General features: G+C 41.2%; 1 protein-coding gene across 3 annotated transcripts in view; it reads right to left on the bottom strand.

The window, feature by feature from the left end:
* Positions 1-457: 457 nt before the first annotated feature.
* SYT9 (synaptotagmin 9) overlaps positions 458-13,596 on the bottom strand; it is a 66,442-nt gene continuing 53,303 nt past the window's right edge. The window contains exons 4-8 of one of the 3 annotated variants that reach the window (XM_069016558.1): positions 8,932-9,052; positions 7,734-7,905; positions 7,021-7,150; positions 6,283-6,439; positions 5,178-5,262 (exon numbers count right to left, since the gene is read on the bottom strand). In XM_069016558.1, the coding sequence (XP_068872659.1) occupies positions 6,332-6,439; positions 7,021-7,150; positions 7,734-7,905; positions 8,932-9,052 (531 nt within the window). In that variant the 3' untranslated portion in view covers positions 5,178-5,262; positions 6,283-6,331. Of the gene's footprint in view, positions 5,263-6,282; positions 6,440-7,020; positions 7,151-7,733; positions 7,906-8,931; positions 9,053-13,596 lie in introns of those variants that run through there. The other 2 variants (XM_069016559.1, XM_069016560.1) reach the window with 2 other exon arrangements.

The following is a 13,596-nucleotide window of genomic DNA, read 5'->3' as shown; positions in this document are numbered from 1 at the left end:
AGGCTCTGCCAGGGGACCTCTGGGAATTTCCTGGAGCTACACGTCAGGTGTTGACAGGAAGATTGCTAATTTTGCCAACATGACATGCTAAATACTAATTTTGTTAATTTAACACAATGCCACTTGATAGAAGCACTTCTGTTGCTTCTTGATTTTCTTCTTAATATTAAACATAGATGAGATTCACCACTGATATGTCAAATAATCTTTCTGTCATAATGACTGCGGACATGGGATGAAACATGAGGAGGTTTCAGTATCCAAACTCCCAAATGATGTGTGAGTGCTGTAAAGTTAAAAGCTTTGCCTCTCTGGTCTCATTTATTTTATCAAAACACATTATCTGTGGAGAAAAACTGAGTAAAAACGTTTTTGAAGTGTTCGCTAGCTTTCTGAATAATGAACTGAACTTTAATATTTATTAAATACAAAATAGTAATAAATTACAATTGCACAATTTCTTACAGAGTTTTTATTAAGATCAAAACTTATTTGTTCAGACTAGATTTATATAAATAAATCACAGTACATTTTTACTTGTGTTTAGAAGATTGTAATACATATTACAAAATTAAGAATTTTTTTCTCCCTCAAACCATCACTGCGAAAGAAATCATGCATTATTTCTACTGAACGAACAAAATGCCCACCGAATTGAGAGAGCCTCGATACAGGTATGGCTCTACTCTCCAAAATTAGACATGAAACATAGAGATACCAGGACTATTTACTGAACAAGAAATAATAAAGTATAGTACAATGTTCATGTGTTATCAAAACCAAAAGTACAGCAAAACAACACACCTCTCTTCACGCACCTTTGCGATGGGGATTAAAGATGGCAGCTGGCCAGCATGCAACCGAGTAAAACACCTCAGTTTTACGTCTACGTTTGAGCAAAAGAAGGAGGAACTAAAGAGCCCAGACAAAACAAACGAACAAATGAGGAGCCCAGATGTTTACAAGTCCTCCCATCACCTTCCCCTCTGTGCCACGTGCGCTGCCTTCGCTCAGCAGCTGACGCCTTTCCTGGGCAGCGCCACCGCCATGCCCTTTGTGGGCCTCCAAGGAGATGGATGTGCTCCCAGAGAACCGCAGGGCCCCGGAGAACTTCCAGCTGTGGTTCCTTGCCCAACCCACTGTGTCAGGAATGAACTGTAAACACAGCTCTGGGAGCTGCTCAGCCTTGGATGCTGCGGTGCCACCGGAATACAACTGGCAGCTGGCACAGCTTGGCTCACGTGCTGCAAGGCTGTCACTTCAGCACGGAGTTCTGGTCGCACTAACTGCACCAAGATTCAATGTGATGCTGTCACCAAGTCTGTCCTGCTGCTGTTTTCGCAGCACAGGGGGCTTCTATTAAATTCTACAGTATTGTGGATTATTTTCTCCGCATCCTTTTTTTCCTACTCGATAAGAAAGCCATTGTTTTCTCTCTTGATACTGAGATGCAATCTTTTGGCAATGCACTGTTCTAAACGGAAAAAAAGCACTTAATCGATGACACTTCAGATGGAGTCACCTGATCCACTTTTTTCACTTCCTTCTGTTCAAACAAAATGCATTAACAGCAAAGTCATTTCAGATGGATTTCTAGCTGGGTCAAACAGATTTTTCAACTGAATTTCCTGGTCGCTGTTTATTGTTTTTTACTTTTAAACTGAAAGGATTTTCAGCTATTTTTTATTTCAGTTGCAGACATGTCCCCTCAGTGCTCGAATGTTGCTCAGTGACAAGAATGTAAATCAATATATCTCTTGTGTCTCTGACTTTGGGTGCTCAGGTTAACATAGCTACATATCATGTTTGGTGTTTAAAACACATGAATGAAACCAAACCAAACTAAACTAAAGAATAAAAACAACCCAAAAGCCCCCTCAACAACCATCCCCTCAAGCCAAGGGTGGACTGAAATAAACTCTTTTTTCACTCTTTTGCTCTGTCCTTTGCTGTTGTTTCATTTTGTATTGATCCAGGAGTTCCCCCATCAGTGGTTAAATTGGATCTCTATGTAACAAGAGTCTCACATGTACTGCTTTTGTGGTTTATGGATCTGCTGGCATGGAAAACTGAGCCACGCAATGGCTGGTAAAAACAGTTTTAACATTGGGTCTTTTATGCTACATATTCGTTTTCTGTTCTGTTCTGGTAGTCCCCGCTTCCCCAGATTGAGATGAATGTTTGTTTATCCACTGCCAGGGCTATTTACAGGGAAAAGCAAAACAAAAGTAAACAACGATGCTTTTAATGTCTTGTGATTTCAGTGGAAGCAGATAAAGAAATACTTGAGCACTCAGCTGCAGAGGAGTCGTCCTGTGAATGTTTTGTCATGGGAATATCAGGCCACTGTCCATGGTACTCAGCCTCATGTCAGTAGCTTGGAAGGCTTTCCCATTGCCACTCACTGCTTTTGCACAGAACATCTGACATGGTGGCTTGTTACAGAAAACTAAAAGTAATAATTTAATAGCACATTGTTAAAGAGCAAAATGGGATTAAAATCTTGCTGAGATGCATTTCCAAGGGATTTTCTCTTCTATCTTAGAGTTACAATACTTACCATACAGCATAATTATGCATTCACAGCAAATAAGAAAACAAATGGGGGTTTCAGCTTTGGAATCATTCTTGTGAATCTACTGCTAATTTACCTCTGAGAATCATAGTTCAGAAAAGAAAGATTGAGCAGTATTGGGACCATAGTTTTCCCTGTGTTTCCAGTTGAGTTTGTAGCAGAATTATCTATCCTCTGCTCCTTCCAGCAGGCTGCTGTATTATTGTAATACAGTCCAAAGACAGCAGCAGTCTACTGGCCAATCAGAACCAGAACATGAAAATATTTCAGGTGTAGGGAATATCATCGGTTAAGTGGAGTATACAGGTGAAGAGTGAAGTATCCAAATACAGAAAATATCTATCTTTCCATAGATGCACTACTATGATAAGGCAGGTATTTGTACAAAGCACATAGTAATGCCACAGCCTGAGTAACAGTTTGCAAGTCATGAGCAAAAATTAGGAGAATTCAATAAATTTAGGGGTTTTTCCTCATCTCTAAGCCTTTGAAGTCTGCTGGATTCCACTTTAAATGCTCCCTGTCACAGAGATTTCTTTCCCTGTTTTAGTAGAACTCTGCTCAAAATAATTCTTTTGATGCCAGACCCTTGAGCATTAAATAAACTGAGTATGGTAATAAAATAAAAGAACTGCAACCCACTGGCAATTATAATGATACCACTTTTCAGCTGATGTCCCTTTGAGCTGCTGGGGACAAATCCTAGAAAGGCTCCTGCACTTTTCCATGGACATCAATCGAGCCTGCTGTGTGGGTGTTTTCCCCTGCCCAGGAGTTTCTGCTGCTCAGGTTGCAGTGGGAAGCGTGCCCGCTCTGCATTCCAGGCAGGAATGATATGGAATGATTTGTCCAGGAAATCAGAGAACCCCACTCCAAAGGAAGAGCTCCTTCTTCTTTGCTCATGCCCATCTCCCCTTGGTGACTCCTGGGAGATGAGCCTGGGTAAAGAGCACAGGATCCTGCCCGAGGTGAGGCTCATGCATGAACAGATATGCACATTGTCATGTATCACTGGCCTCCTGACAGAAAGCTTCAGCTGAAGGTGCAGTGAAACAGTTTTGCCATGGCAACATTATTTTCATTCTTTTGGAAATGCCCAGTGGTTGCCCTCCTGAAATTGTGCTTGGGCAGGTTTGGGAGTGCTGTTTAGTTTGCCAGGTATGCCCCTGCCTGTGGCAGCTGTATTCTCCACAGCATGCCAAGAGATTTTGAAAACTACTGTGCTTACAGGAATTCTGATTTATAGCTGCAGCACACATTTACAACAGATCCAAGATCTCCTGCAAGTTCCAAGCTATTCTTTCCCCACAAGTAATTCTGATTTTGTGGAAGATCCTCATTGATAGGTTATAAAACTAATTTTTCAGGTTTGAGGCCAAAATTTTAGATATTTCTTCAATCTGTGCATCCATATTTGTGTCAGAAAAGTTGCAGATCCAAACTGCTTGGTGAACATTCGGCACATACAAGACATGAAGCAATGTGTGTGCACACAGACTTATCTGAACACTATTTAAAGACCAGGGCTCCCTCTCTGTAAGTACATAGCAGACGACTGTACTGTATTCAACACCCATACTTTGCATTTGCATCTTTTAAACAAAAATTCCCATGTAAAAACGTGAGTCAAGCTCTCTGTAGAAAACACTGGAGAACTCCATGCATGGCTAAATTAAGTGGCATAAAGTTTATCCCAGGGTCTCCTGCTTTGGGGCACAGATTTCATTACGTGACAGAATCCAGTGCTTTGATTCATTTTCTTTTAATGGTCAGAATTTGTCAGAATTTACAATATACCATCATGTAAAACAGCCCTGCTAATTCTACCACAAGTAATAAAGGAAGTCTTCACAGGCACTCTATATTTGGAACAGCATTTTCAAATGACATGGGGTGTGAGTGTTTGTTTGTATGATTCAGCATCGCTGCCCAGGACATGCTTCCAACAGTTTGCAGTGCCGTGGACACAACTCAGAAATGTTGACTGGAAAATCATCTACAAAGGTTGAGGACTAACAACCTCCATGTTATACAGATGGCTATCTCCTTTCTCAAAGAACATGCTGTCATTACAAATACCATATGCATCTTGTTCTCACCCAGCAAAACTTTTTTACAGTTTTTCAGATTTGAAGGAACCATATTAATTTGTTTTCATGTCAGGTGAAAGGAGGCACCAGCTGAGACTGAGGACGCAACTTGTCATCAAAAAATAAATATCTGATGGCAATCATTCTTGAAAAAACAATACTTAGAAAGCTAACCATTCACAATACTGCACCTTTTTGGCAAATACAAGGACAATATTTGTTGCTGCTTCCCATATTTGTTGGTTTACATTGCTATCATTTTGCTTGTAAAACCTGGGTTACTCTACTGAACAGAAATGATGAGTTGAATTTGGGTAATGCTTACGACCATACAAATAATCTATCAGTAGCAGTAGTGTCAGCTGGAGAATTAATGCTACAAGTGGATAACATCACGCTATTTGAAACCAATAGCTCTTCACACAGTAGAAGACTGAGGGTCCTATTCAGCAAATATTCAGGGTCCTATGGCTGTGGCCACAGAGGTTCCAGAAGCTCTCGCTGAGTCTAATCCTGATTCAGGAACCAAAATGATATGCTGTGTATATATTTCTCTGCACAGCCTGGATGCGCTGGACACCCTCCCCCACTTGATTCCTGGGAAGGAAAAAAATACGTCTCTGTTTAGCTTTCAGTGACATGAAAAGCAATCCACAGTAATGAAATCTAAAGAAGTTAGCCAGGCATGTATGAAAAGAACAGGATGCCTGTGAAAAGGGAAGAGCTGTCAAAACCTAATTGTGGGCTCTGGCTGCAATGAAATTTATCAAAGAGGGAAGACAGGTTGGATATAAGGATGTAGACAATTTCTGCTAAGAAACACTTGCATTCTGGCCAATAGTAACCCTTACACTACACCTCGTGTGCTGTGTCAAACATTCCTATCAACACTTGGCTACAGCTGAAAGCTCCCAAATGCCCAGCGTGGCACTTCAGCCAGTATCTGCCCTGTCACTGGGGGCACAAACACCCGGGCAGGGCTGCCCCACTGTGTCCCATCCTCTCCCACAGGCAGCTGCATGCTGGCAGCACCCGTGCTGTGAGAAGGCATCGAGCCTTCCTGCTGCCACACAGCCCGTGGCCACTCCCTGCTCAAACTGTGCTGCTGTGGTGCCCAGGCACCAGGAAATGCAACTCCCTATGGACACAGGACAAGACTGTGGGATCCTTCCCAGCTTGCAGCATCTTCATAATGCCTGACAATCATTTCTGGAACTGCCTGTGGCCAGTGCTCACAACCAAATAGGGAAATCTTTGGTGGCACTGTGGTAACACAGCTGCACTCTGGTGCAGAAAGTAAACTCAGAGGGGCTGTGAACTGCCTGGCTCCAAGTATTAGTGCTGACAGAATTATTCTTGGCTTCATATGGGTACTCTGCTCTTTCCTCTCTTTCAACATTGGGGATAACTCCGGGGCTGTTCATAAACAAGATACTTCCTTTTGACTGGGAGTACTGCCTGACTTAGCCAGTGAGAGCAACAATAGGAGTAAGTCATGGTAACTTCAGGAAGCAATTTACTTCGATCTTTGATGAATTTCTGTGTCTCATGAATCAGGATTAGTGTTCCCTGTATTGGGGAGAGGATTAGACAGAGGGATTAAAAGGACATCTTTACCCCACTGGACTCTGTGGAATAGCCCCTGAGGATATGGCTAAGAAAGAGTTCAACAGGAATGCCAAATTTCTGCTGAATAGGTTAAAAGGGTGAGGAAGCCTCTTCGGCAGCCATCCAAGCGCAGAAGACCTGCATAACATTCCTGCTGAATAGGGCCCTAAAGACAAAAAACAAAACAAAACAAAACAAAAAAAACCATAGGAACCTTGAAAAGCTTTTCTGACTGTGTCGCTTCTTATCAGCGCCTCAGATCTCCAGAGACACTTAAACATATTTTTTTCACTGCAGTTAGGCATCCTTTGGGATGTGCTAGTGCCATGGATGATACATTGTTACAAGAAAAGAAGTCAAATTAGGCTGTTGTATATAAAAAAGAATAGATCTTGATTGTTCTGTAAACAAGGTCCATTTCTTTATATCCATTATCAGCGAAAGATATTACCCAAGATCTTGTTTAAAAAACAAAACCAAACCCTTAATTGAGTGTATAATGCTTGGTGTTTTCCTGTATATATATATATTATAGACATCAATTACCTTCTGTCTCCCTAAAATTGAAAGGAGCAGACTTGCATGTTACATCTGAATTTTAACATCAGCGTTTCCAAGCCCTTTTCTAGGATTTACTTCATGCACGTGGATCTTGGGTTTGCTCATAAAATTTTATCCACCTTCTAATGCCGTGTGGGAGAATATTCACAATTATTGCAAGGGGGAAGCAGGAAATCAAAGCCTTACCTCCACAAGAGGATGCCAGTGAGCGATGGGTTTCCGAGGGTACGAGAGCATTTCGTTCCAGTGGTCGCGCCCTAGACTCTCTGCATCGTTGCCCACTTGACAAACTCCAATGACCTCATTGTGACCTACACTGTGAAAATGGCCCATAATATTTTTTTCTTAAAACTTTACCTTCAGAACCGCACCATTTACATATTTTATCAGAAACATTAATCATGGATTTTTAGGATTAATTCTTGCCTGAAGAATGTAATGCATTAGGAAATACGTAGGTTTGCTCTTTCTGTTTCCCACTGATTAGAGTAATTTAATATTTCCCCCCTTACAGCACACAAAAGGTTCTTTGCCTGTGTTCTGTAATTAGCTGCAAAGGCAAACAAGCTCTAAGACACAACTTTACAAATGGAGCATGTGTGTAAAGGCTTAAATGCACAAACAGAACAATGCGTGGCCTCTCTGATGAAATGCCTGGCTACTTCAGTTCTGCTAAACACACACATAGCTTACTTATGTCAGTTACGGATGCAAATCTGTATTTTAAAATTTAGTAAGGAAATTCTGCCTCACAAAACAAAAACAACTGGAGTCTTCTACCAAGCTCAACATGACATTAATTCCCCGCTTATCGGGAAAAAACTTTAATTTTCTTTCGGGATGCAAATCTAGCGTACAGGATTTTATCAGCCAATATTTGACAGCTACAGGTATCTCACCGGTCATAATCCATAACAGCTATCGACAAGTTAATTTGGTCAATGTTTTCTGGAGGGATGTCAAAGACTATGGCTTCATTGTAAACGGGATTCAGGGTGTTCCTCTTGGTGGAAGTTTTCCTTTTCTTTAGCCGCCTTCCTTCACACATTAAAGAAACCTTCACGTAGGGATCTGTGTGGATCATAAGAACAACGTTGCTTTTCTTTTGATGCTTTTAGGCAAACGCAAATGGAAAGTGAAGGGAGCAGACTTGTGTGCCCATACCTGCTTGTGGAATGAATCTCTTGGACCTGACTGGAATCTGAGCTTCTGTTACCGTGGAAGGCATGGGAGGCAGTGGAGCTTTGAAAGCTTTACCTGGTTGCTTACAATGAACAATTCAGGTTCAAGAAGCTCCTTGTTGTGTACCAACTTCTCAAAAGGTATTAAAATATCCACTGAAGCGTGTTATACATGACTATTTTATACAACAGCCTGTGTATCAGCCTATTTATAGCAGCCTAATTACTTGTTAGATTTGTAGAACAGACAGAAGATGACTGTTTTTCACAACGGGATTTACTGATATATGGTTAAATACAATTCAAAGTATAACAATTAGTGGCTTATATTTCTCAAGAGAATTGTAATTATTTTTACACTCCTGAATGTAGCAATGTTTCTTTGTAGCTCCTTTCTGAGAGCTCTACAACTCCCTGCTAGTATTTAGAAGTCATCTATGAAATCTTATTTAAGTTAGTTTGCAATTTTTATTGTCGAATTTTGAAAGGGTTGCTGAGAGGATTCTGGGATGATCACTGCTTTGTCCATATGCCAGCAACAGCAGAATTGGCTCAGTGGCTCTTGGGGACTGTCAGAGAGGGTCAGTCTGCCTCTGTGTCATAGCTGTAACTAACAGACTGTGCACAAACAAATTCCCAGTGTTGGGAATGCATTTTGGCCACCTTGTTCTACTCTTGAGTCACAGTGGCATTGGAAATAATAATATTGCAATCTTTTTGAAAGAGCAACTTATTTTAAACCGAGCAAACTAAAATATATTATTTATTTCTCATGAACTCCTGTACTCGAGTAACTCAAGAGCTCAAAGTATAACCCTCCTCTCAAAAATCATTCTGGGATTTGACAGTGTTGAATTCTGTATCTTGGGAGGGAAATGGGATAGAAATCCACATTGAGCTTTAAATTCATTCATACCTGATGCTCCTGTGATATCCATTGCCTTTAAATTTCTTGCCTTTATTATTGTAATAGTTAGTCTACCAGCTGTTGGAAGGTAGCAGAGCGAAAACATAAGGTCACCAAGATCCACGTTATCCTGTTCCAAGGAAAGAGAGATAATGTGAAGCAATAATTGGACAAATTTTCTACTCATAGCAGGACTTAAAGATAAAAATATACCTTTGGGGATCTACAGTTAAAAGTTCAGCATTCAGAATTCTCATTCTGAAACATATCTGAAAAAAACAGCCATCCACGTGCATACAAAATTCGAGTCACTATGTTGCTAGAGCAGCAAAGCTCTCCAGGGTAAATGAGGTTATAGTTTCTAGCACTGAGTCCTTGGAGATGACACACATTTAAATGATGAGGTACCCTGTGAGGGACTGGAAAACCTTTGTTCTATTTTATGTTTTTCAGTGATTTGCCTATATCACTGACAAGCAGCCACAAATGTCTGCACCTTTCCTTCTGGTCTGCAGGAGGAAACCCACAGAGATGGTCACAGAAAAAAAAACATGGTTTGGGCAGGGCCAAGCTTTGTGCAACTCTCAAAGTGTGCATGAAGTCAGGCATGATAGGTGTGAAGTGTCTGTGGCAATGGGACAGCCTCCACCAGAAGCAGAGGAAGGGTTATTACTAATTGTTGATCATAATAATAATAGCAACCACAAATTCCTGTGCCTCACACAGACAAGTTCCCTCAAGTAAGCTTATCCACGTGTTTCATTGACTGAATAATCTGTAACCCTCTCCTGTGTTAATGGCATCAGGGTTTCAGAAAGGTAGTAGAAAACGTGCAAACCTTGTTTGCAGTTACAAAGCATCACTATTTTTTTTTTGTAAAGAGGGAAATCCAGCTCTTTAATCAAAAAACTAGCAAAGAAAAGATTGTATTAAAATGATTTCTGTGATTTGATTTGCATTTCTTTGATGGAGCAGTGAGTTCACACTTTCATAGAACTACTTCCTGCAACTTAGTATTTCATTCTTGACTGAAAAAAAATTTACCTGATCCAGCAATTTCAAAGCTGCATTCCAGGTTCTATAGGGAACGGAAATAACAGCTCTTGTGGAGTATGTGTATGTTGCTTACTTAGCTTTGTGCAATAGCTTCTCGTCTTTCACAAGCTGGATCCTTCTCTGTCAGTCACCAAAAGATGAAGGGTGGTGGATGACATAGAAGGAGAGGGAAAATACCTGGAAAGAGCCCCTAGCACAGGTTTGTCTCTGAGGCAGCTGCTGCACAGAGCGATGCCCAGAGCCTGTGCAGTTCCTTTATGTCACTTCATGAGTTAGCAGGGGACATAAGCAGGACAGGAAGCCTTGCTGGCACAGAGTTGTAGAAAAGTGTTGTGTCAGACGGGAATTCTAGAGGTCACTTGATCCAACCCCTTGCTCAAGAGAGGCATCTTTGCTTCAGCTCACAGCTCATTCAAGGAAAAAACCAAACGTACATTCATTCAAAAGTAGATCCTTTCCTCATGCTGTTATTTAAGAGAGATGCTGTCAAAGAAGGAAAAGGCTGATATTATGGGCCATTTGTCAGGAATAACCAGCTTTTAACCCTACCATCTTTTCCATTCTAAAGATTGGTGTTTCACGGTAGGTGAAAAGCTAATAAAGGCTGGGACAATATCGAGGTGGCTGCTATGACTCAGCCTGTTTAGTGCCTCTTGATAGCTCCCACTTGGAAGCAAACCTGCTGCAACAAACTGTGTCACTGACTCACTTGGTGGGAGGATCAAAGTGCTGCTTGAGATGCTGTGAGAAGTCCTACAGGTTAAAGAGATGTCAGCACATCCAGGAGAAATTTCTCTTGGCTAACACCTGCCCTTAATATTACAGGAAAATAACTGATCTCTGACATATTCCCAGTGATCAGCTGGAGCTTGATACCTATAACCAGGAAAACAGGAAGCAAAATTTTCACTTATCCTTCCCATTGTGAGAGCAACTTCCAACATGTAAGTATACTTGCCCAGCTCTAAGGTGCTGAGATTCATAGCTGTGAAATTCTCTCTTGTGCTGCAACTCTGAGGGGAGCGGAATTTCATAAGCCATTTAAAGAAATTATTGACTGAAGCCATCTTTCGGGAATTTGTCACTGGCAAATTTTGATAGGTTGTTTTTCCTGAATTGGTCACTACCCTTTAGAAGGAGACAGCATTGTTGAATTACTCAGGTTTTCCCTGAACAGAAAAAAGCCCATCAGGCATCTGTTGTTTTAACCGTGTATTTTGGCATCCTTCAATATTGTCAGCTGTGGCAAAGTCACCCCGTGTTCAACTCCAGTGCTCCACACAGTGACATTCATTCTGTGAGTACTGTAAATACTTTATTGTCACTACCAAACACAAAAGTTTCCATGCCAGACTTGATCATCCTGAATGAACATTTTAAAAACTTTTATGAGTTTTTATTGAGACGTTTATAGGTAAAGGAATTACTACACAATTGTTTTAGGTACAGATGCCAGGAAAAATCAGAGAATCTTAGAATATCCTGATTTGGAAGGGACCCACAAGGATCATCGAGTCCAACTCCTGGCCCGGCACAGGACAGCCCCAAGAGTCACACCATGTGCCTGAGAACATTGTCACAACACTTCTGGGACTCTGTCAGACTGGTGCTGTGACCATTCCTCTGGGGAGCCTGTTTCAGCCCCACCATCTGTTGGTGAAGAATCTTTCCTCATGTCTAATCCAAACCTCTCCTGATACAGCTTCCTGCCATTCCCTCATGTCCTATCACTGGTCACCATAAAGGAGAGTACAAATATAACTGCATAAATGAACAGCATAAGTAAACTGCTTGGGAAAAGAATGGATCACATGTGCTGAATGCAGTATTAGGAATTATGCCATAATGTACTTACCCACAAGCTTTGATTGAACAATTTGACAAGCGAAAAATAATTTGTCTCCTGCACTGTGATATTTTAGCAAATGCTGCAATGACAATACTTTGTTAATGCTTTTTGAAAAAATTGCACTGGGCATTATATGCGAAAAAATCAGAGTTACACTGGAAACAGAGCCTGTGATTTCTTTAGTCTCTTCCAGTTCTAGAAGTTGTAGGTGTTGTAGCAATAGGTCACAGATGATTGTGAGATTATGTTAGTAAGCCAGTGCCTGAGAGTGTGACTGAAGGGAAGATTGCAGGCAGCAGCAGGGTAGAGACACCTTTTGCCATGCAAATCCTTCTCTCAGTCTGAAAAAGAAGCCCTGTCTTCCCACACTTTCATTTTAAATTGTAGGGAATTAATGACTACTCCATCATACTGGCAACTTGTAAATGTTTTCTAAAGTTTGGAAAGAAATTTTATAACAGAGAGAGCCTTTCCCCATGACCTGGCTATTCCTCCCTGTCTTACCCCCATTTCCTGTAATTAAAGGGCAACATTGAAAACTGTCCCAAACAATGAGTCCTTGAGGTTCAGTTATGAAGGTTTAATGAGGGACTGATCTTCAGAGTCCCACACACTGTGACTGCTCCCCAGAATTTGCACGTGTGTTTTCATCTTTCTGGGCAGCTGCAGGAGAACAGGCACCATGCTCTGACTGGAGATCAGCGTTGTCACAGGCATGACCCTCACGTCCAGCAAACACACAGGTCTTTTCTACAAATTCAGCTTTTTAACAGAACCAAAGCCAATGTATCAGAGTGCAGAGAGGATTAGTGTACATCTTCACAGGTTTAAAATCACTGAGCTACACGGCTTAAGCCACGGATTGTCACTAAAGGTGTGCTGTATTAGCAAGAAATTGCTCTGAGGAACAGAATTAACAAGCACAGAGGGTAGGATCTTCTGCAAGGATTAGTTCCTGTTTGAATGGAGTGCTTATGCACTACTGTCTACGCTCCACAAAATGGGGCACTACAGGCATTACACTGCCAGAGACAGTTTGAAATTCCTGCTTAGGAAAAGATTTCACAATTGTGTAGGTTATCAAGTCATGCATGTTTTTCTTTCCAAATTTGTGTTTAAGCTCATTCATGTGTGGTTGTAATACCATACTGGGCATGTTACAGTGCAACCATGACAGCCCTAATATAACCAGACCAAAAGGCTGGTCAATTTTATTAATAATCAAAAGAAAATAATCAGAAGGTAATTAAACTGCAATTATAATTTACTTATATGTATATGCCCTATATTATTTTTCTTTTGGTCCCATTCAGCAGGAAGCACAAAAGAACTGAATAAATATCCTGTAACAAACATACCCCTCTTTCATTTTCTTCAAAAACTGCTCAGGTTCAGGGGAAGAAAACACAGCCTTTATTTTTAATCTGTAACCTGCCTGTTCCTGTATGCTAAAAAAGGTAAAACAAGATGGGGATTGGCTTTGCTTTTCCAATGCTCCAGGCTTCAGCTCCAGGCTCGGGGTGAGGGCTGAGTGCCTTGATGTTGTGAGCTGTGCCTTACAGGGAGCCTCTGATAATCCCACCTAGATTTGTGTCTGAGCCCTTGCTGTGTTCATGCAGTTCTTTATTCAGTGGAGCAAGAGCATGAAGCTTCTTCCTTGAAAATGTCTCAGTGTTACCTGGGAGAGTTAAATGTATTCAGTCCAGGTGGGGAGTTGAAACCAGAGGCGTAAATCACAAGGTTTGCCTGAAAACTGCACATGGGATGAA

Source organism: Aphelocoma coerulescens, chromosome 5 (assembly GCF_041296385.1).
Source record: "Aphelocoma coerulescens isolate FSJ_1873_10779 chromosome 5, UR_Acoe_1.0, whole genome shotgun sequence".
Classification (NCBI taxonomy): Eukaryota; Metazoa; Chordata; class Aves; order Passeriformes; family Corvidae; genus Aphelocoma; species Aphelocoma coerulescens.
This window is presented reverse-complemented; position numbering and strand designations above follow the sequence as displayed.